Source organism: Podarcis pityusensis (genome assembly GCF_964106645.2).
Source record: "Podarcis pityusensis genome assembly, chromosome: 8".
In the NCBI taxonomy this organism is placed as follows: domain Eukaryota; kingdom Metazoa; phylum Chordata; class Lepidosauria; order Squamata; family Lacertidae; genus Podarcis; species Podarcis pityusensis.
The window spans coordinates 38,641,274-38,665,616 of NC_138033.1; the positions used below are offsets into that span (position 1 = coordinate 38,641,274).

At 43.5% G+C, this 24,343-nt stretch overlaps 1 protein-coding gene across 2 annotated transcripts in view; it reads right to left on the reverse strand.

The window, feature by feature from the left end:
* The window catches only part of GNAO1 (G protein subunit alpha o1), a 175,074-nt gene that overhangs the window by 20,334 nt on the left and 130,397 nt on the right, over nt 1-24,343 (reverse strand). Inside the window, exons 5-8 of one of the 2 annotated variants that reach the window (XM_081015875.1) lie at nt 16,407-16,535; nt 15,438-15,567; nt 6,763-6,916; nt 3,888-4,094 (exon numbers count right to left, since the gene is read on the reverse strand). In XM_081015875.1, coding sequence (XP_080872001.1) covers nt 3,907-4,094; nt 6,763-6,916; nt 15,438-15,567; nt 16,407-16,535 — 601 coding nt within the window. In that variant the 3' untranslated portion in view covers nt 3,888-3,906. Of the gene's footprint in view, nt 1-3,887; nt 4,095-6,762; nt 6,917-15,437; nt 15,568-16,406; nt 16,536-24,343 lie in introns of those variants that run through there. The other variant, XM_081015876.1, reaches the window with a different exon arrangement.

Genomic DNA, 24,343 nt, shown 5'->3' on the forward strand with positions numbered 1-24,343 from the left:
TCAGTGGCAGAGCATCTCCTTTTCAAGCCAAAGGTTCCAGGTTTAATCCCTGGCATCTCCAAGTAGCGCTGAGAATTTCCTCTGCTTGAAACCCTGTAGAATTGCTGCCAGTCTCTGCAACCCTGTCCCTCCCAAACAGGGAGGACTAACTTGTGCATTGAGTGTGCCTTATGCTACCTCCTGCAACTTCCAAACCCACCAGCCTGTCCTTGGACCTCTTCTTCTCCTTGCTCAGCCCTTCCTACAAGACCTTCCTTGAGTTCCTGACCCTTCCTTCTTCCTCCCAATCTTGCTTCTCTTCCTACCTGTCTCTTGCCCACCTGCTCCACCAAGTCTTGCACCTGACCCCTCTCTGCTCTGGATCAAATCCTACTCTGTCTTCCATTGGACCTGATTCCATCCTTGGATTGCTTATTTCTTCATTTTAAGCCTGCCCAGGCACTAGGCTCACTGCCCCCCCACTTCCCAGTAAGCTGCCAAGAAATGGTATTGCCAGAAGTGTGTGTCACACCACAATGTTTCTTGTGTAATTTGCCATGCTTACGGCCCTCTTGAAGCAAAAGTGCAACCATTCTAAGCAGGGCTGGTTCTGGGCATTCACCCTTGCCTGCAATGCACCAGGGCAATGAAGCGTCCCTCTGGGACATTCAAGGCAATTGTAATCGTGGTTGCCTGGCACTCATCAGGGCACTGGAAAAGGGGGTTGAGGATAGCAGCAACTACCTGAAGACACAGGATCTGCCCAGCCCCTCCTTGAAAATGGGTGTGTGTGTGTGTGTGTGTGAAGGCCTCAGCCCTTTGCCTCTGCATGATACCCTGACACAGTGCCTGCATTCAAATTTCTCCCTATTTCACAATTCCCCCCTAACTATTAACTTCCACATTATTTTTGAGCTTTGACATGTCATAAAAGCCACTCCCAGAACTATAGTAGAATATACTGCAAGCCTAGTGCTAATTTCTGTGTCATCTGCTTCCAGGAAAAAATCAATTCACAAATAATATGGAAATGAGTGCGCTGTTCTATGACGGGGGGCGGCGGCGGTTATAATACGATAGATCAACACAGCTGCCTGAAGTTTTGGACACATCAGAATTTAGCAGTAACACCGCTGTCACTGGGCCTCTGCACTGGGTCAAGCACACAATGTGTGAATCTGCCTCTTGCAAACAGGCATGCACCCATTCCCACACAACCCACGTTGCCTATAAATCTGAGGAGTGAGCACACATAACTGAAACCACACAATTCCTACAAGGTGGTTCACAAGCACTTTTACCAATTAATAGCTGGGGACTGTCTAAGAAACAATAATTTATCAGCAAGCTGACCCACACAACACTGTGGAAAGGGTTATAAATAGAAACAAAGCAAAGCAAATCTACCACAAAGACAGATTTGAAACGACGATGAACACTTTCAAAAGACTGAGGTAAAAACTGTTACGTAGATGCATTTGGATCTGGGTTTTTCTAACTTTCTACCTTCAGGCAAACTGCTGCAGAGGAACCTCTGCTCCCTGCAGGGAACTCTGCAACATCTCCCAGGGCTGATTTATGTGGGTTTTCTTATCATCTGAGGGGGGGACATTAAGAACGGGGAAGTTCAGGCCCACTTAGAATATAATATTGAACTTTGGCAATGCCTCTTGAAAGCCTAGATGGAGGATAGAGAAGGGTGGGTGAATTTTCAGAAACTTTGCCTATTGCACAAAGGTCATATTAACAAGTGTTGCTTCTCCCATTTTTGCCTTTGTCCCTGCCCCCACCAGTGGCATGTGCCCCACCCCAGGCTGCCCAGAAGGAAATGTGGAGAAGGATCCCTACCACTGGAATCCATGCTAGAACACAGCCCACGCTGGGAGTTTCTAGGCAAGGGCGAAATTTGCAAGCAGGTGATTGAAATATCACAGACGGGTTATTTGCAACATGTTTTGTGTTTTAGCTTATCAGATTCCAAGCAGAAATGGCAAATGCAGGTTAAATGGAGGGTGGGGAGATTGCATTCTCATGCAAACAATGCTGCAAAAACAAAACAAAAAACAAATGTGCATTTCTGAGGGACACTGATCCCATAATAAGCAACTGTCATCTGCCTGTTTTCCTTGTGGCTGTGCTTGCAAAAAAAAAGGTGGTGGCGGCGGTGGGGGTGGGGCAAAAACCCCTCAGAGAAATGTGTTTGCCATTATTGTCTTTTCTCACTGAAGGACCCTGATAATCCAAATGACCTTAGGTTATTCCAGAATTACCAACTATATTCCACTATACACTTATATTTGGACCTGTTCTATTAAGAGGCACTTCAGTATGACTTCTTCAGGCATTCCATTTTTAATTTTGGAAGCAACTAACATGCCCCCCACAACCCTCAGACCTCAATCTAAGCCATACAATCCTGTCCATCTGATTTTGGAATAGAAACATGAGTCTCAATGTATCTCCAGATTATTTGACCTTCTTAAGGAACTAGGAAAAAGGAGATGGAAACTGTGGAGGTCCCTATAGGCTTGCTTTGGAGAGTCAACATTTCATGATGCTCCAATATGTATTTTGGGCAAAACCAGATGTGATACTGGGAGATCTGCAAATAAGGTGTGTGTGTACCTGTGTGTTTATGTGGCCGAGAAGCCTTTTCAATGAGCATTCATCAAGGTTCAGGCAGTTATACATGAACTTGCTTTCAACATAGTTTGTTTCTGCAAAAGTTCTGGGGTGGACATATTGCTTTGTTTGCAATGGGTGCCATGCCTTTGCACTTCCTGCTAAAATCCTGTAAGTTTTCATACCACGAATGCTCCTAGTTCCCCCGCCCCTTCCCACACTTTCTTTTTTGGCACTACAGTACAAGAATGGCTTGCTGGGTGACAATAATGGGTTGGTAACACTCACAACGCATTGCAGAGCAACTAATAAAGCAGAATGATGTGCAGACTGTCCACTATAAATCTGAAACTAATGCACTATTCAAGTGTCCATGACATGTTGCAGAAGACACTGGCATAAACAAAAAACCACAGCTCTGGAGGGGTGCTCAATCTGAACCTTTAAAAAATAAAAAAGCTATTTATTCTGTGGAGCAAAACATATAGATATCTGATACCAGTATGCTTTACCTCACAGATCAAACAGCAGCTTTAGTGTTTTCTCTTTTTTTGGGGGGGGGGGGGGTTAACCGAAAAATTGAAACACAACAACAAAAAGAACTAGGCTTCAGTCCTCTTGGTCCCATTCCGAATCAGCCCCTCCATCTTCAGAAGTCACCACTAACACTTTTTTTAAAAAAACAACCCACTGGAGATCTTATCCGCACATCTGCCACAGTACACTGAAGTTTGTCCCTTCAATGTCAAACACTTAAGGCTTTGGATTGCCTTCTTAAGAAATAATGATAGCAACCTGGCTCTTGAAACACATATACTGAGGGCCTTAGTGAAGCCTCCTTTACATTAGTTTCAATATTGGCTCCTGTTGCATGAAGAGAAAGGCAGAGAATGCCATCAAAGCATTTTCAAAAGCAGGGGAAAGGGAAAGGGGAATGAGTGCTGGATTTTCTTCTGTTTGGAGAGTCAGGAAAGAGGGTCATTTTGCTTTTTCTTCCTCTTCATTTTAGAAGGGGCAACAGGCTACCTCCCCGCTCCCCCTGCCCCCCAATGTGTGCATGATAAAACTGTCCTGTGAATGCAAAGCTTTACAGTGACAGTGTTACTTTCATAACATATTTTTTTTTCGCCGCATGAATACTGAAGTAGGTACTGGACTCTCCCATCTCAAAAACAGTTGTAGGCTTAACATTTGAGAGGGGGGAATGGAGAACAAACCGGTTGTTCTGACCACGAGATTGCTTCCCCAAAGGGTGAACGGGAAGGAAGAGAAGAAAGGGAAAAGAAGAAAGGAAAGAAGAGGGCTTTAATACAGTCCACAGCCACGCAAATTGTTGGCAATAATGACATCAGTTACAGCATCAAAGACAAACTGGATGTTGTTGGTATCGGTGGCACAAGTGATGTGTGAATAGATCTCTTTGCTGGACGACTTATTCTTGCTTTCGTATTGGGACTGGATGTAAGTCACGGCTTCGGTGAAAGAGCTGGGCCCTGCAACAGAGAGAGAGAGACGAAAGCCAGGAGCAAGGTTGTCCTGAAACGCAACACAAAGCCCACCCAACTCAAGTTGACTCCACTTGGAGGTGGACCCAGCTCATGTGGGAATGGGGATAGAAGTTGTGAAGAACCAGAGTTTGGGTCTTTGCAACACTCGCAGCAAAACTTCTTTACACACACACACACACACACACACACACACAGAACACACACAGCCTGTGCAAATTGTGCTTTATAGTCCTCCGTTCAGGTAGTAATACTGATGAGCTCTGGATGATGCAATTCATGGTCACCCTTAGCATCTATACAGTGTTCAAAGCACTTCACATATGTTATCTGGAAGCCAAACAACATGTTACATTAATTGTGTGAATGCAATGAACATGCTTCATTTTTCCAAGTTTAAATTGCAGTTACTGAAATGCCTTTTTAGGACTGGGTTTGCAGTTTTGTGGGGGAAGATAGATTTGACCTCATTAAAATCCCCACTCCTTGCAGTTACCATTAGTGCCAGTGTAAGTTTCCATCCCAGAGATAGCAGTAGGCCTGTGGGGTGTGTGTGTGAGGGTCTGGGGGTGGGGAGAGAAGGGATTTTTCACAGGGGTTAGGGGAGCTTCCCTACACCCCATCCTCCTAATCCTAATCACCCATCCTTCATCCCACAACTGCAATTTAAAATTTATAAAACCCAAAACACCTTGACTGCAGGCACACAATTAATGTAACGTGTTGCTTGCCTGCCGGTAATTTTCATGAAAAGGCTGTAACGGAGGCCCATATTACAGATGGGGATAGTGGCTCACTTAGAGCTGCTGAGCAAATTCAGAGACGATGTGAGATTTGAACATGGAGCCTTGAGGCTGGTTTTCAGCAGAGTTCCCCTACACTCACTCTCAGCATTTGAATCGATTTATGAGAAGAAGCATGCTACATTATTGAACATCCTGCCTTCCTACATGTCCTGTCTTGCTCATCTTTTCACAGAGCAACCACTAATAAGCCTCCAGGAAGCCCAGAGTTTACTGGAACACACTCTGAAAATCACTGTAATTTCACTGAGGGCAGGGATTTCCCTTTTTGCCATATAACCAGTCATGTAAGCTGATGGGATGTCATCACCACCACCATTGCTAATGTATTCATATTAATAGTATTGTGGTTCTATCACCATTGTCATCAAGACAATGTAATCATAGTCATAACTGATATCAAGAAGCATTATGGAGCTGACACCACATTTCTGCACATCCAGCCTTAAAACAGGGGTGTGGATCCTGCACCCTGGGGGCCAATCTTGGCCCACCAGGAGGTTCAATTTGCCTCTAACCCTAACTCACATGTGGCCCTCAGAAGGCTACTTAGAAGAGAAGGTGGCCATCAGGCAGAAAAAAGTCCCCCCCTTGCAACAGGGAGAAGCAAAATAGGAGTGCTTGGACGACACGCTTCATCCTGCAGCTCTCATGTGGGGTGATTTCTTAAGCCAAGCTTCTTGGCTCACCATTTGTGCAAACACAGCCTGTTTCCTTATTTCCAACCCCTCCTCATGCAAACCTGGAGCTAACTCAGCTCATGTTGGTGACATGAATTTTGCAGCAGCAAAGCAACCTTGATGTGAAAGCTTTTGTGTCTGATTACCATGAGCCACTCCCTCTTTGGTCCTCCTCATCTTCCCCACAGTGCTGTGAGCATACAACGCCTAAGAAAGCTGCCCTGCCTAATCAGAGCAAGAGCCGTTTAGTTCAGCAACAGCCAGCCAAATACTTTTGGGGATAAAAAAACCCCCAATGGCCTTTCATTACTGCTTGTTACTAGAACAGTGGAACCTCAGTGTTAGAACGTAATCAGTTCCAGAAGACCGTTTGACTTCCGAAACATTCGAAAACCGAGGAGCAATGGGCAGTTGGCGAAATCCATTGAGGAAAAATGAAAAACACGCAGCGGAAGCCGTTCGACTTCCAAGGTGCGTTCAAAAACGTTCAATTACTTCTGGGTTTTCGCCTTCCAGCTTCCGAAACATTCGGCTTCTGAGACACTCAAAAACCAAGGTTCCACTGTATCTGGAATTCAGAGATATACTTCCTTTGAATGTGTAGATTCCACGGAGCCACCATGAGGAACACCCATGGCTCAACTCAGTTATTTTTTCTGGGGGACACTGGGGTACGAATACCCCTAAACATTTTGTGAATCTGAGTTTGGCCTCATTGAGGGGCAGTATTTCAATATGAGTAGGAAAATGAGAGTACCCCCTTTTTAAGAAAAAAAGCACTGGCTCAACTGATCCTCCACAAATTGGTCAAATATTTTTGAAGCTAGTTAAGCTACTGCCCAAATTCCCATAAGAACCTATGGGTTGTTTGGAGCACAGAGCTAACACAAGGGTGGGTACCCTGTGACCTTCCAGATGTTGATGGACTTCTGCTTCCATCAATCTCCAACCAGCATGGTCAATAGTCAGGGATGATGGGAGCCGTGCTCCAGAAACATCTGAAGGACCACAGTCTCCTCATCTTACTGCTGAACTAAGGAGAGCAGTGCTTTTCTTTTAACAGCCAAAATAAAGGTATCAATTACAGGGCAAGGGTTTCTGAATCACAAAGCACTCTTCCTGCATTATATTTTATTAATATATATTTTTATATATATTGAAGGTTTTTCTCACCTGTATAATCTGGAAAGCAGATAGTCAATGCAGATTTCTTAATCTTCTCTTCAAAGATGTCCTTCTTGTTGAGGAAAAGAATGATGGAGGTATCTGTGAACCACTTGTTGTTACAGATGCTATCGAAGAGCTTCAGTGACTCATGCATGCGGTTCTGCAACACAAAGGAGATGGCAAGTCAGGCAAGAGCTTTACTACCACCTTCAATGTGTAGGGAAGCATCTAAATTTAATAATAAAGGGGGGGGGGTAATAACACAAAAGGAAGCAGACAACAGTGGATGTAATAAATCAATGTATACATACTGGGAAATGTGTATACATACATAAAGAGATGCAATCCCTACAGATCTGAAGTACAGTTAGTAGCACTGTAGCAGTTTTTACTTTTACAGAGCTGTCGATTTTGCATAGCACATCTTTTTTTTTTTTTTTACAAGATTCCAGCTCAGCTAAATTTCATCATGCACCATGCATGTATGGCAAGTGGCGGCGGTGTAAACAACTCCTGCCCTTAAAAGGTCAGAGATCGAAACCGAAGTGTGGGTCATGCAGATTTTCTAGAACATTCTTTGTTAAAATGCTGATCATTTCATTGGGGTGTGTGTATGCGACACGTATTTGGTCAATACATTAACCAAGGACTGGTAAGATCCTTGAATTAATTGAGAGTTGAAAGCAGACCATAAGGCGACATCTTTTTGGCAGTGACCTTGCCGTGAGCTTTGGTCTTAGAAGCTTGTTATTTCGTTTAGTACTGACATTCTCCAGTTGATGCTTTTTAGTGTGAGTCTTTATTTGTTTAATTTTTTGGAAGATGGTTTGATCGAAAGCAGATCACAATAAAACGAAAATAAATGAAACTGAACTGAAGGAGAAAAAGAGAGCGGTGAAGGAAGAAAGGCAGAAGATAGAATACTTAAGAACAACCAAAACACTGATCAGCAAAGAACCTTGCTGATGTTAAATCATGCCTTTAAGAAAAATTGATTAGATTTGGGTTTTGGGAAGGGGCTTCTTCTTCTTCTTTTTTTTTTTTTGGCAAGGCCACAACAACAAATGCACAAATAAAAGGAAGGCAGCTTTTTAGTTGGAATTCATGCAACAAATAATAATTATAATGAAGTGAAACAAAAGATGTAAAATAAAAATTGCCGCATTGGTTAAGAAGCTGCAGGGTTTGGTGTATACCGAAAGAGCTCACAGCAAAGTCAGCCTGTCAGCGTCTCGTTCCTCCAGCTGCTTTCAACTCTTTATTTTTCTCGGTTCAAGAGAAGCTTCATACCTGCCAAATTTGGAGGGTCTCTCAATATCTCATTATTTTGGCCTTTGTTTGGTTAGAAAAGATCAGACGGCTGAGGAAAAGTGGTGATGGCGTAGAGGCCTGCTGGAGTTTGGTGCGAGAGCTGTGCCGCCTCTCCCGGCCGGAAACGGAATAGCAGAGAGAAGCAGCCGCGACGGAGGTCGAAGCCAACCCAAAGAGCCAAGGGGTTATCAAAAGGCAAAGCAGGTTACAGAACAGAGAGCTTTCCTGTTTGACATCGGCAGCAGCTCCTCAAAGTGTGGCAGTTCCCCACCGCAAACGACTGGTACAAATTATAACCGACAAAATAAAGAGGATAGACATAAATGTGTTCTGGATAGCTAATGGAAGTGCCTTTGGAATAGCAGGAATGTAACTGACTCCCCACCCAACCTGAAAAGATTGCATAGTATCACTTGACTGGCTGTCCCCAATTTGTTTCCCTTCAGACCCGCCGGCTGGAGCTGACAAAAGTCCAAATGGTGGTGATGGCTGGGGTGGGGTGGGGAAGAGATGCAGTCCAAAAGGGCTGTGCTGCCTGAGATGGATGGAATTTATTGTTCGAAATGTGTAGAGAGTACCAGGTTGGGGAATGCTGGGATAGACTGTGGTTTCTTAGTTGCAGTCACCAAGGCATTGGTTTCCAAACTGTGCTCCAGGGAGTCAAGAGTTCCTTGGAAGCTTTCCAGGGGCTCCTCAATGAGAAGATGGCCAGCAATGCTGAACAAAATTCCCTGACAGACATCTTGCTTACCCATCCAATGGATAGCTTTGTAGGAATACAGGTCAGGACGGACTGATCAGCTGACTGTCACATGTGTCCATTCTGTCATAAGTCCATTCTGTCCTGTTTTCCCAGCAATCTGCAAATTAGTATTTTTAAAAAAATAAAATACGCATACAGAAGCTCATATTTAGAAAGACATTTTAATATGAATTTCTGTATTATTTTTTAAAAAAGATATTCTAAAATATGTATTTCAAAAAGCATTTTGGCATTATTTTAAGCAGAGATCTATTATCATAAAATTCAAAGAGCTGCAAAATCCTAAGGATAATGACATTCAGATCTGTGTACTAGTCCAGGAAGATTAGGAAAGTTCACTTTGCAAGGCGGACCAAAGGAAATTCTTCTCCAGCCCTAGTCCTCGGTACATTCCCTGTTCAAGAAGAGCAACAGTGAAGTTCAGGAAGCTTAGCCAGTGCCCCATGTGAACTGTTTGTGCTACAACATACCCCAGAAATCCACTCCAACATAATCTCTGACATGTTTCAATGTGGAATGTGGGCTCTCTGAAGTTGCTACACAGGCAAGGCATTAATTTGCAACTCTCAGATTCTCATTTCCACACTCTCCAGTCCTCCACAATTCCACATCAGTTTGAGATTTTTCTTTTTAAGTCTTCATGAAAATTAATTACTATTTTAGTGCAAATTTCCTACTGATTTACACATTTTTGTAAATCATGTTACTTAATATGCTCATTTTTGCAAAGCAGTTTTCTTGAATATAATGCATTTTTGAGTGTTATTTTCACTAATATATATATATGGCACACTTGGTTTATAGTGTATGCATTTTGTACGCATTACTTGGTTGAAGTGCAATATTCAGAGGAGTGAGAATTTCGAGGAATGCCTGTGTTTTGGTTCACATATTGTTTCTGTAGGCCTGCCTTTAAATGAGAAATGAATCGAATTTCTCCCCCATCCCTCATTATCGGGTGAAACTGCCTTGTTGCCACATCTATGGCTACCAGCCATGTCCTACGCCCACATCTATCTGCAGCCACAGCCAAGGATCAGTTTGAGATCCCTGAAATATACACCACATACTTCTGCAGGGTCCAATTTGATAGACTTGCTTCCTGCTGCTATGGCTACCTGGGTCATTGCAACTACTGGTGTAAAGGGCCCAGGTGTCATCATTACACACCGATTACTAGTACCCACTTCCAATACCCCCAGCCTTGCTTTAACAGGTACAAAACATTTTCTTGAGATTAAAGAATGATTCCTGTGAATCATTTGAGATGTGCTAGGTCCCCTTTGTCATTTAGATAGATAGACAGACAATCAGAACGAACATTAACGCCGGCACAGTGTTTTCACTGCTGTCACAAATATGACTTCTAAGTACGTGGCTTCGTGACTGTGCTCTTATATATGTGCATGGCATCTGTTTATGTGCATATGGATGTATTGCTGCTTGCATTCTTAATTTTTGTACTTGCATAGTAACAATAATAAGAATAATGTAAAGCAAAAACCCAGCAGCAAGACTGGATCATTGTATTTGCATGAAAACGGAAGAACCAAATGCTCAAGGAAATATTTCAACATCTTGCCTGCAGGGAAGGAAAGAGCAAGGACAACACCCATTGAAACATACTACAGGTGGAATTCTGGGTTGTACAGCAGATGCAGCACTACAAAGGATGCCTCTAAACAGCGCTCAGTCAGGTCATTTAGTGCGTAACTAGAAACTTGAGAGAATCGTGTCTTTTCCAGGGAGAAGAAGAGATGAGGAGAGGTCTGATCTCTCACACCAACATTGCATCTTCCCATGTGCTGGCTGCAGCACCAATATGTGCTCTTTGTTTATGGCATCTACCCTGAGGATAGGTAGTGGGTGGCGTTAGACTGTTTTCAGACACTTATACAAGTTTCTAGGTGTTGGGTGTGCTGAGTAAGTCCAGGTTAATCCCCACCCCCATCTTTATGTGAAAGTATGCTATGTGCAGTTTTGTGCCGCGCCCCCCCTTTTAAACTAGTGTTAAATCTCAGTTGTTGAATTTAGGCAAATCCAGTGGGAATCTAGTTTGCCTAAATTTTTTCTGCAGTAAAATCCACTGCCACCATAGTTTCCAAGAGCAAGATTTCTTGGGTTTTCTTTAGTCTTTCCCAAAGAGTGATGTGGTTGCTTAGTCCAAGGAAACTGCCTGTCTAATAAATTTTGCTGTCTGGGGTAGAGCACAAATTATTTCTCATACCCATTCCATGAGACCAACTGGACTGGCAGCTAAATGTTCCTTTAGCACGGGTCCACCACACCTGAGGGGAGCAGAGCCTGCTGTTCTGTTCTCCAACAACCCACCCCTACTGCCAGCCTCACAGAATCTGCCACCTGAGGTGCCTGCCTCAGTCTGCCTGATGGTAGGGTTGGTCCTTCCACAAAATGTTGAGCTCAGTGCTATCTCAGTGGATTCCCATCCCTTAGTGACCACAGACATCTTTGGTCTGGACCACCTGGTCCAGTCCATAAGATACCCCCTACTATATTATCCAGCAGCTCTATTCCAGGCTGTCCTGGACCAAGTTGCCCAATGGACCACATCAAAAAGCTGGAACAAGTACTAAAGGCAACAGCTAATACAAACAGGGGTCTGAAATACTTTCATGGTAGAATTACCCCAATGTTGTTTTGTTTCACAGGGATGGGAAAATCCACTGTTTTCTTAACTGGATGAATCCCAAGTTCATTGGTTTTCCTGTAAGCTGTACCAAGAATGTATATTCTACATAAGCAAAAATACATTACAAGTGTATTAGAAATGTTGACGCCCTTTGCCAGGTTTCAAAACAAGCATTGGGGAAAAACACACCTTAAAATGGTTATTTCAACTGATCCTGTTAAATGGAGGAAAGAAGAGAGTTGAAGATGGTAAAGCACAATATACTTATAATATGTTGAAATTGCCACCCCTCAGAGAAGAAATATTTGTGTTGTGTTCATGATGGTATCTTTAGTGTGGACCAAGTGCAGGCATCTTTAAGGTAGAGTTCATAAGTCACTGCTTGGGTCCATGCTCCTTGTTCCCCACCATTTGGCAAAGTCATGAATGTCAAGTCTACAATGACATTAGAAGCACCTTCATTTTTGTTCCAGTTGGAAACCATAACATTCCTGTAACGGTAACAATACTTACTGTTGTTTTAGTTTTGCTGCCATATTAGAATTAGAAAAAGAATCAGAAGAGGTTAAAACAGAGGTGTGAGTACAGATTATTAAATATAAGCAACTTGTACTGCAATCACACTGCCTGCATATGACGGGTAGGGGCTGAGAGAGCTCCCCCCGCCCACTCTTTCAAACACGCCATTCAGCAAGATTGATTATAGAGTGCGCCACCCAAGTGCCCGCATCCTGTTTTGATACCGTTTGAGACACCTATTTCTTTCATAAGAATATTCCTTATAGCTAAGGAAGGCCGCAAAGATACCAGCTGACAGGTAAAGAAAGAGCAACGCCATGGTCCCCCATGCAGCTTAGTTACTTGAATGCAGACTGGACAAAAGACAAGCACACACAGAAACCACTACCGGGGAAATCATTCACAAGTCCTTGCAATGGTACAAATCCTGCTCGCAGTGAAAGTGCTTGATGCAGTTCAGAGATGAAGATAAGAGGATTCTCAGAACAGATTGTTGTAAGCAGTGGAGACTGGGCCATGAGAGTGAATGGGGCATGGCCCCACCACCATCACTCTGCCCTCAGCCAGCCTTCCTATTTGCAACCAATGGAACTACCTGTCAACATCCTCCTCCTCCTCCTCCTTAATCTTGGTGTTGCCCTGGTAGAACACAGCAAGGAGGAGGAGAAGGGCACAACTAGAATTCGTTGGCTCTGCCTGCCATTGGTTCTGGATCCACCTAGTGCTGCCTTCCCTGCCTACTGCCATACCAATGGGCACTAGTAATGCTCAATATGTCTTGAACATGGAAACTGAGCAGAGGGACCCAGGCTAATTACTCTCTGTGCTAACGTGGTGGTAGCTTGATCTCTGCTCCTCTTTAGCACTGAAGATGGCCAGAAGGTAACATTGCAGGTAGCAGCGTTCCATCTGGACCTGTAAATCCCTTTAAAAGCAGAGGAGGAATAAGAGTGGGGGCAACACATCCTACAGTGGTAAGGTGGGTGGGTTGTGAGTCTGATTTGCTCCAAGCCCTGCACTTCCCTAGAGGTGGCCCTGCCACAGTGCCTGGGACGGTTTATGTGGAATATACTTCCAATCAGAAGCACAGTTCTATCCATCCTCCTGCAGTTGTGTGTGTCTGCAAGCATAAGAACATCAGAGGATCCCTGGATCTTGACCAAATCAGCATCCTGTTCTGGCAGCGGCCAACCGGCTATCTTGACTGGAAGCCCACAAGAAAAACAAGAGGGTAACAGCACTCTCCCACCTGCGATTCCATATGTCTATTTTCACTTTCTGTATTCCATACTTATTTATAGTTCGAGTGAGCTGTAGTGTAGTTCAAAGGGGATAAAAAATGCAAGGCGAATGTGGGAACAATGCCTCTTCTAAAATGCTTATGAATGTAGCAGCAACCGTGAAGTAGTGTGGAGGAAGAGCTGAATCACAGAAGGACTCCTTGCTATCTTTGCCAGCTAAGCACATGATGAGCTAACCTTTGCTGCAAGCATCACTAGGCAATTCATTCCCTCCTCTTTTTCCTGATGTATTCATTTTGAATGGCTTCAAACCATTAAAAAAACCCCAGATTACTTTTAAGAGAATAAAACCTCTGCCCTCTGATCTTCCCCAGATTCTAAAGAGGTGGCAGAACCTTGATTCCAATTCTGTTAGAAGCTGTGGTTGAAGTCAGCTTGTACAAAAGCAGCACTGGTCACTTGTTTTTAAATCTCCCATGGTCCTTTTCAGGCATTTGCTGTGAATGCACAAAGAAGACTGTGGGCTAAACACTCAAGGCCCACACCCCTGTTCCCACAGGAGACTTCCCCCAATTCAGCAAGAAGGTGTGAAGGAGGGCCATAGCTCAGCGGCAAAAGCTATTCCCCCACATAGAATGCATTTCTGCATGTTATGCCCACTAATATATGATTATATATGCAGTTTATCCTAACATATACAGTTGTACCTTGGTTCTCAAACAGAATGTGTTCCGGGAGTTTGTTCGACTCCCGGAACCGTTCAAAAACCAAGGTGTGGCTTCCAGTTGGCTGCAGTAGCATCCTGCAGCCAATCGGAAGCTGCGGAAGCCACACTGGACGTTCGGCTTCTGAAAACCGTTCAAAAACCAGAACACTCACTTCTGGGTTTCGATTGTTCGGGAGGTGATTTGTTCGGGAGCCAAGGCGTTTGAGTTCCAAGGTATGACTGTACATTTATGGATGAAGAACCATATTGCAAAATTTGGAATACTGCAAATTTTGAAGGACAGCTTTGTTTTGGTTTGCATATTGTTTCAGAAAGTGTGCATTTGGTACGTTTGCTTTTAAATGTGAACTGAATCAAAATTCTCCCCTATCCTTAGTTCAGACATAACACTCAAACACAGCAAGTAATATACATTTAAGGTCAAGACTACAAGGCTGCAATCACATTACATATATTTTTGATACATTCTTTGCTTAGTGTCTTCTCATGGGAGCTAAACCTCAGCTAGGGCTGCTCCTCTACCCCTGTGCTCTCCATTTACAGTATAGTTTTTCTCTTTTAAGCTTTCTGAAACACTGCTGTAAAATTCTTGCAACCATCAGACAAAATAAGAGTTTTCACTGCTTCAGAGATAAGCTTTCTCTCTACCTTTTATTTTCTATTTCCTGATTTGGCACCAAAAAGACCCAAGGAAACATCTCTTGCGCACGGGACACAATTCCAGACATAGACAAAAGCTTGTTCCTCATGAGCAATCATGAAATATGATCTCTTGCCAAATGCACAGCAAACCAACAAATGAACAACTTCTTAGCCTCCTCTTCAACCTATTGGGAACACCCCTTTTGCTCATGTGCACCTAGCCCCGGCCCTGCCTTGTCATTTGTTTTTAAAGTGGAAAAGTGATTGCATGAATCCACACAATAACCAAAGAACAGGCATCATCAGAACTTCTGGGTAAAAAAACTTCTTAGGCCTGTCCTTTTCTAACTCTCTTCTGGTTTGTTGTCATGCTATAAGCAATCTGGGTCAGGAACCCATATCCACCCCCTCTTCTGTTTCGCAAGTTCTCTGTGGGCAGAACAGTAATCAAGAATAACCACTCTTTAGGGTTCCTGAAGAGCTTCTGTTCAAAGGGAGACCCTTCTGCACCAGGGGCACTTGGCTTGGGGTAGCCAAAGAGAAAGGGGAACAGATTTTGTGGTCAAATTCTGGACCAAGTGAAAGCGTGCAAGTTACCTGTGCTAATGCCATCCTGCGGAATGGAAGACTTAAATCCAGCTGTTGGTGGTAGAATGGGGTCTCCATAGCATTTAAGAGTCAAAGGAAGACATGTGAGTAATAAAGTATATCTGTTAGATCCTTTTGGTCTCAGAACTGAGGCCGGTTTGTGAGATGACCTTGGAACAAATGCAGTAAGTAGAAAAGCAAGGCTATGTCAGGGAACTCTTCCGCCCAGAGAATACTCACCGTAGTTTCATCTTCATGGAGCACTTGGTCATACCCGCTCAGCGCGACACAGAAAATGATTGCTGTGACATCCTCAAAACAGTGGATCCATTTCTTACGTTCTGACCTCTGACCTCCAACATCAAACAGCCTGAGGAAGAAACACAACCCTTCATTATGCCCAGCATCCAAAGAATTGCATGGCTAGTCCCACAAGACCAAGCATCGTTCTCTGCTGCGCCAGAGCACAGGACTAGAACTGATGGTGGAAATTACAGGGGAGTTGTTGTTTTTTATAGATCAACCTAAGGAAATGGGTGTGGCCTCCAGAGAGTTCTAAGGGACAGGGAGAGAGGCTTGGAGGCTGCATTCAGCTCCAGGGCCTCAAGCTCCCCACCTGTTACCAGTCATTGCCAGCTAGTGGTCATTCCACACACATCAGTGCCATCTCCCATCACATTTTCTTTTCAGATTTCTTAGCAGTTAGAAAAGTGACAGGAGAATGATACTAGAAAGTGTATGCTAACAACCAACTTTTGTATCAATAAACACCCCACCTGGATTTGCCCTTAGTCAAAACACAAAAGTCAAAAGTCACACACTTTTTGTGTGTGAAGGTTAGTGCTGCTGTTTAATCTCATTTGCTGTTTAAATCTTAATGGTTTCAGAGATCCTTTATGCTATTGCTTGGCATGTTTCTACCTCATGTTCCATTTTCCATTCCTTTTCAATGTCTTTAGACAGGAAGCTACAAAGAACGTGTATAAATAAATAAAGTTTCATGACGCTGTCATATTACACATTTATAGCATGAGCCCGCGTTTGTTAATTCAGGTTGGTATTTTCTTTGTCAATTTCTGCTCTGTGCTATGTTGCACAGATTATGAAATGCGAGGGTTGTTGTCTGGCTTAAGCAGAAAGATTGTAATCCCACACAGCTGAAAGTTGCATAGTCATGATAATATTTTTACATTTTCACATCACACTAACCGGAAGTGGAGGTTTTTGAACGTGAAATGGGTTTCTACAATGCCAGTTGTTTTGACCCTGGTTCGAAGGATGTCTTGCTCTGTAGGCTGGTAGTCAGCACCTCCGATTCGATCTAAGCTGTCTAGGTAGCTGTAAAATGGAAAACATTAAGGAAAAGAATAAGGATATATGAGTTATAAGGATAAAGTACGCTGTAATGTTTTTCATTGATGCTTAAGGGGAGAAAATTCTCTTTGGGAAAACATACTTTTAAATGTCAGAAGTTATTTAAACAACAAAGAACAGAATTAAACCACATATAAATATACTGTGTGGGAGAAGGGGGGTGTTATTGTTTTTGTTTGTTACTATATTACATTTTTTGGTTTTATATTGTAAATTGTCCAGTGATCCTCGGATGAAGTGTGGCATAGAAAATGAATGAATGAAGGAAATAAGCAGTGCTATTTTTCTAGAAAAAGAGATGCCAGAACTCATTCTCTTAGAATGGCAGTGGCACCCACCTGAGGAGTGCCAAAACTGAGTTTCCATGAGCTCCAGGTGAAAAAAGCCCTGCATGTTATACATTACTTATGCAGTTGTTCAGAGATTTTCAACGGACATGTAGATCTATGCCATTTTTCCTCCACTGCCACCGCTTCCTCTATTCAAGTCAACAGAGATCTCTTGCTTCCAGGGGAAAGTGGATGTATCCTCCCCCCCCCAACATTTCCCCATTCCAGTCTTTCCTGGGATATATGTTCCCTTCTTTACCTTGCTCCTATGATTCCTATGGTGCCAATCCTCAAGTGGTGAAGTATGGAAGGAAAACCTTTTTCAGTTCAAGGGCCGCATTCCTTTCTGAGGGCCACATGCCAGTGGTGGGTGGGGCCAGAGGCAAAAGTGGGTGGAGCAATGGATGTCAATTTTACCTTTGAACCGTGGACTAATTACTACACATGCTCACATATCCCCCATATTTTGTCCAGACAAGTAAGAGGCATTATCAGAACTCAAGGATGCATTGCAGCCAGGCAAGAACTCTTAGGACATGAAGCAGTGCCAATGGCGGGTTTGGTCTGGAAAGAGCTTCAAGGGCCAGATAGGAAGGCCTGGAGGGCCACATTCCTGTGGTAGTCTGGAGAACAGCTACAGCTATAATTCTGAAATTTTGCAGGCTTTGTGCCCTCAGAGGGGAAAGGGTGATCATACCTGTAAATTGCATCAAAGTCTGGCAGAAAATAAAATAAGATTTCCCTTCCTTTCCGTTTTAAAAATCAAACTTTAAAGCTGCCCTGCACAAAGCCCCATGATTCTATCTGCCTACAGATTGTACAGCTTAATCCACTGGAGGGCTATTATGCCTGCAAATTTGATCCACTTCTGTGAGAAAGGGGAAAAAAAGAGCTTTGTTTTTAACGGATCTAATTTGGTCCTGAATAATAAGCTGAACTGGAAATACAGAGTGACTCTGAAACCAATCAGGATGCTTCTGATACAAGTCCTCAACCCATATGCATAGCCTGAATGTATTGATCTTATCTTCTTAAATGTTTTGTATTGCAACAGAGTACCATTTTATGACTCAGTCATTAGTGGGGTGAACAAGCGGAAAGCTCTATTGCAGTTTGCTGCTGAAGGCAAAATTACATCTCTTGGGGCACAGTAGGAAAGAGAGTGGCTGAGCTATAGGAAAAAAGCAGGAAACCATATCAGGAAATGCCCTTCTGGACATCTTCACATGTTAGCATTCAGCCTAGCAGAAAGATTTCCCCCTTTCCATTTTTTTAGGCTGCACAGAGACATTATTTAAGTGAGTTGAAAGTGGTGTGGTAGAGGCACCACTGATAAATGAACACATGCATTTCTTCTCACCAACATCATCTCTGGCCAACAAGAGTTTCTGAAGCACTTTGCCAGCTTGTGATAGCCTGGTGCCCTCCAGATGTTTTGGACTACTCCCAGCCCTAGCCAGCAAAGCCGGTGTGGCAAAGGACATAGTAGACTAACCAGCTAACACCTATTTTCCAGAGATGACTGTGGCTTGAGGGTACATGCCCAGGGCAACAAGGATTCTCATAGAATTTCATATATCATCAGCAGGGAAGAGTCATAACCACTGGCATTATCATATGCCTCCTTATTATTTGCATGTGACCTCAGCTAGACTGCATTGTATGTAATTAATTTTTTTAAATTACAGAACGGCTTTTGAACCTATTAGCCCTGCTGAAGATGACAGTTCTGTTAAGTAGCTGTTGGCATCTGGCTCATTCGACTGTCACATTGGGGCAGTTGTTGGGGCCCTGAGCCATTAAGAAGGCAGAATATTCATCCAAACCACCCCTCCCTCCAAAAAGTATAGGCTAGTTTGGGACAGAAGAGTTCCTGCAACTGTATTACATTTTGGCTGTGAGTCCTGGAAGACCTGTTCCCTGCCTTTCAGGCCTTTTCCAGCCAGCCCGGGAGGGCAGGGCCCTGACTCCAGTGTCTACAACGACTGTTAGCAGCTCCCCAGGCTTTCATGTTTGAAGCCACCCAGAGTGGCTGGGGCAACCCAGTCAGATAGGTGGGATACAAACAATAAAATTATTGTTGTCATTATTCATACAGAACCCAGAACCCTCTATGTACAAAGCAGCACAGCTCATCCCTACTGCTTTCCCAAACCGATTGAGGAAATGCCCAGATTAAAAAAAAAGGACAGTAAAGAGATTATGTTCTCACATTACAGAATCTTGTCCTTTATCCAATTGAGGTGACATTGTGACAGCCATTCTTTGCTCCCTAGCTAATCCTCAAGGCGGAGGCTGGTCCTTGGGCAACACTGATATATGGGCCATACCAATGAAATATATTCGAACCGTACTGAGCTGCTTGCAACTTGAGAATATGTAAGCTTTTGAAAGTGATGAACCAAATGCATGTTGTACGAGACAACTGGGAGGATTTTATCCTAATGAGCATCTCAGAGGCTGCCTCAGATGAAAATTGAAGTTGATACAGTCAAATGATGTAGACCTGCTATTACCACAGGGGAACATCTGCAGTAAGAGTTCAGTCTGCCAACCGTGCACTTAAGAACATAGGAAGAACCCTGCTGCTGGTTCAGACCAAAACCCCATCTAGTCCAGCCTTCTGCTCTCACAGTGATGCCTCTGGGAAGCTCCCAAGCGGGACCTGAGGGCAGCAGCAGTTTCCCCACTTGCGATTCCCAGAAATTGGTATTCAGAGGCATGCTGCGTCCAGCAGTGGAAGCAGAATACAGCTAGTGTGCCAGTCTTATCCTCCACGAACCTGTCTAATCCTCTTTTAGCACCCTCCAAGTTGGTGGCCATCGCTACATCTTGTTAGAGCGAGTTCCACAGCTTAACTGTGCTCAGAATGAACAAGTGCTTTCTTTTGTCTATCCTGAATCTTCCACCATTGAGCTTATTGGATGGTCTTGAATTCTGTTATAAGGAGAAAAACTTCTCAGCTGCACTGCCCACAATCACCACTACCCCAACCTTCATGTGCACACAGACTCCTATGGGAACAGAGGTGTAGTGCTCCAGGTTGAGGGGACCCATTAATATTTCTTAAGCAGGGTCCCTGTCTCCAACATCCTAGAGCTATCCAGTCACAGCATGAAAAGGGAGCTTCTTAGCCACTGAGAGGAAGTCTCCTCACCCTTTGCGCTGACTGGAATGAAAGCAGTTGAGTCAGTCATGGAGGAATGGCTCTTAGAGTCACTATTCAGTAGGTGCTCAGGAAGAACAATGAAGAGTTGTTGTTCTGTTTGCTCTAAAGCTAAGCATTTACAAGCATCAAAAACACGCGGTGCTTCAGTTTCAAGAGACTGGTGTGCAGGTTCTATTATATACCATGACATTTCAATGAAAACAACTTAGGTCATTCCTAAAGAAGATACTGGAACCCTCAAAATCATTTGCCCACGTACGTGCACAGAAAACAGTAACTCTAGCTGAAAGACAACATATGGAGATCTGCACTGATCATTGCAATACATCCTAGATGACCTTAGGGTCCCTTCCAACTCTACAATTCTATGATTCCTAAACACTTTTATTGTATAAGATTATTGTACAATCTTAGAAGGGGCCCTGACTATGACTGTCATGAATTTGCCACTATACTACTACTACTACATTTTACCATCTTTCTCAGCTTCTGAGCTTCTCCAGGGGTATCTGACTGGCTGCAGTCAAGAGAGGCAGCACACTAAGCTAAAAGCATTGCTCTGACTCAGCATCCCTTCAAAAAACTGAAAGGCAAAATGTACTCAACTCTAAAAGGACAATGAAAGCTCCGCTCCCAAGAAATCCAAATTGTGGGCCAGGAAAAGCTGAATTCTCTGAGCTGTGAAACCATTGTGGAAATTGATCTAATGTGCATAATTTTGTTTCCTTTGCATTATTTATTTTGGTTTTCGTTAGCCATGGAGAGGAATGAGCATCATGAAGTGGAAGAGGTTGTGGGTTTTGAGGAGCCTGAATAGGCATTTACTTACGACAACTCAGGGAGGAGTTGCTGTGCCGCTCAAGTCCTGCTTGTGAGCTTCCCATTAGAGTACAGTGGTACCTCAGGTTACATACGCTTCAGGTTACATATGCTTCAGGTTACAGACTCCGCTAACCCAGAAATATTACCTCAGGTTAAGAACTTTGCTTCAGGATGAGAACAGAAATTGTGCTCTGGCAGCGCGGTGGCAGCAGGAGGCTCCATTATCTAAAGTGGTGCTTCAGGTTAAGAACAGTTTCAGGTTAAGAACGGACCTCCGGAATGAATTAAGTACTTAACCCGAGGTACCACTGTACCTGGGTAGCCATTGTGAAAAAAAGACACAGGACCAGATGGTCTTTGACCAGATCCAGCAGGGCTCTTCTGATGATCTTAAAGTAGACCAGTACTACACACCCCAGTCCAAGAGTACGTTAGGCTGTGACTGAGATGAGCTTTAAACTGGGGCCTTCTAGCTTTTCTGCTCATACTATTGTCATTTCATCCTCCCCCCCCCATCATCACCTGTGACAGGTAGATTAGGCTAGGCGCTTGCAGGAGCTTTGTGGCCTAATTGAGATTCACGAGAGCTTGCCTTCCCCCAGACTGAGTGCAACACTCCAGCTCCTAGATTACACTGCCTTCTTTTTAGGCTTAAGAACTATGGCCAACCTTGCAATATCTCAACCTCCATTCCTCCCTCCGGGTCACCCAGCCAGCTGGAGAGGCCCACTGTCAACGATTCTCTCTTTCTCAGCTACTGTTTTATCCTGGTTCACTGGAAAGGTTAAGCAAGCAAGATCTCACTGGGGTAAGGCCTGGTGCATGCCACCAGCCAGCTCTGGGCAGGCCTGACTTTGTGCCAGGGTAGGACGACTTCTTGCAAGCTAGTGGCCTGCATGAATTAATTCCTGGCCTTGGTCCAGTTCAAAGCTGAAGGCTGTCTGTGCAGTACTTTATATGCAAACATACAGCGCTCACCATCAGAACTGCAGCTTGTCTCTCTGTTGATAGACAAGCAGGGGCAGGGTGGCCAGAAGCATGACCTTGTACCCCTCCGCCATTTTCTTATTTGAAAAAATATATAGGTGGAACCAGCCTGCCCTTTCCGTTGTGTATCGCTCAGGCACTGTCTTTGCCATCTTTTTGGCATCTACTAAAGACCTACACTTCTATTGGACCCGAAACTATTCTTATAAATGAAAATTGTTTTAATTGGTTTTTTATATGAAACTGTTTTACTGATGCTGGAACTCTGTGGACAGAGAAAGCATAACATTTATTTATTTAAGGATATTAATAGGTTGCTTTTCAGACAGAACTCTGAAAGTTGTCTATATGAAAGCAAAGACAATTTGATTGCTTTTGAAGAAGCTGTGAATAACTGGAGAGCTGGAGAGGACAAAGGGTGCAGAAAGAGCGGTGATTAAAGAGGGGCCCCTTTCCCATCTTTTGGACCCCATGGGAAAGTTCTTTTTTCTTTTTCTTTTTAAAGAAATGTATAGCGATAATGCCATAAACACTGCCACAGAAATAAGTAACTAAAAGTGCAGTCCTCACCATTTCTACTCAGTAAGTCCAACTGAATTCAATGGGGCTTACTCCCAGGAAAGTGGGGTTGAACAGCAGCCCAACTAACTAAAGTAAGGACAAAAAGTGCGTCATTGTGCAATCCTAACCATGTCTACTCATAAGTAAGTTCTACTGAATTCAGTGGGGCTTACACCCTAGTAAATGGGGTTAGAATTGCAGTCTTACACATCTTTCGCAAGTCTAACAAGATACATCATTTTTCCTCTTTAAAAAAATGAGATAATAACAGTGTGCTCTGATCTGAACCCAGAGTCAAGCCTTCCGGGAACCGCTCAAAAAAATGGCGTCTGGGTGGATTTTTGCTGAATCGGCAAAATGTCCGGGAAAATCCAGACATATGGCAAGTTAGGCTAAGAAAAGCCCCCCAAATGAATGTGGTTTTTTTGGGGGGGGGAGATGTCCCCCCCTAAATCTCAAACAACCTAAACAAGTTTTGGGAATATGGCAACCCTAGTCAAGCCTCCATGTTCTCAGTGAAGCCATGGTGTTGTTTCATGTCAAGCCTCTAGGGGGCTCTCTGTGTATGGGATGAACAGACCAGCCTATTTCTAGCCCACTTCAGTTTTGCATACCGTAAGTTCATTCAAAAGCTGCTCTGTTCTGTTTCCATGCCAGTTTTTTTTTTAACTGCACAGAAATTTGCATTATATCCACATGCTTGTATGCATTTTACCCTGAATGCACATTTTTGTACACATTCTGAAATACACATTTTTAGATGCGGGCAGGCCTTTTTGTGACTCAAGAACAGTACTGCAAAATTAGGAGGAGTAACAGTGGGTAACAGTGTTCGAATCTGTTGTCTGGGAAGTTCAAATTTGCTTAGTTCACTTAAAAACGCAGGCTGAAAACATTCCTCAAGCATCCTCACTGTGTATATGCAGAAACAAAGCAAGCAAGCAGACCAGGAAAAAAAGACCCTGTTGAAGAAGGAAGCCACTACTACAGGGTGCGACCAGAAGTTATTAATGGGACATACAGATACAGTGGTGCCTCGCAAGACGAAATTAATTCATTCCGCGAGTTTTTTCGTCTTGCGGTTTTTTTCGTCTTGCGAAGCACGGTGTCGGAAAAGCTTTGGAAAAGCTTCAAAAATCACCAAAGTCCTCAAAAACCTCAAAAAAGGCTACCACATCGCGTGCTATGAGTTGCTCCTCGAAGTCAAGTCGCAACTGTATTAACGGTTTTAAGAAAAAGGAAACAAACTTGCAAGATGTTTCCGTCTTGCGAAGCAAGTCCATAGGGAAAATCGTCTTGCGAAGCAACTCAAAAAACCAAAAACCCTTTCGTTTTGCGAGTTTTCCGTCTTGTGAGGCATTCGTCTTGCAAGGTACCACTGTAAAATAAACACTCATGTCTCCATACTTGTCTAATCCTCTCCTCCTCAGAAAGTAGGGAAGGGGGGAAAAGCGCCAGTATCTGTTTCCCTCTGTTTCTTAATTTCAGTTCCCCACATTTCCATAACAGTTTGTGATTTTAATTTTTTTAAAAAGCAAAATCCTCCTCTATGAAATTCTCCTCATATACACAAATTTTTGTGTTATAAACTTGCCTAACACGCACACTTCTGCAAGCAACTTCCCCTCATAGAAACTATTTTTGTATGCTATTTTATGCACACTTTCGTATGCACATTTTTGTACACGTAACTTGGCTGCAGAAGTGCACTGCAAAACTCAGGAGTGCAAATTTAATTTCAGTTCACATATTCTTTCAGAATGTGCAAATTATGTAGGTTTGCCTTTATATGAAAAATGAATCAAATTCCCCCCCATCCCTAATTATTGGATAAGACTGCCTTGTAGCCATATTGACAGCCACCAGCCTTGTTCTGTGCCCACATCTGCATCTGAAGATTAGCT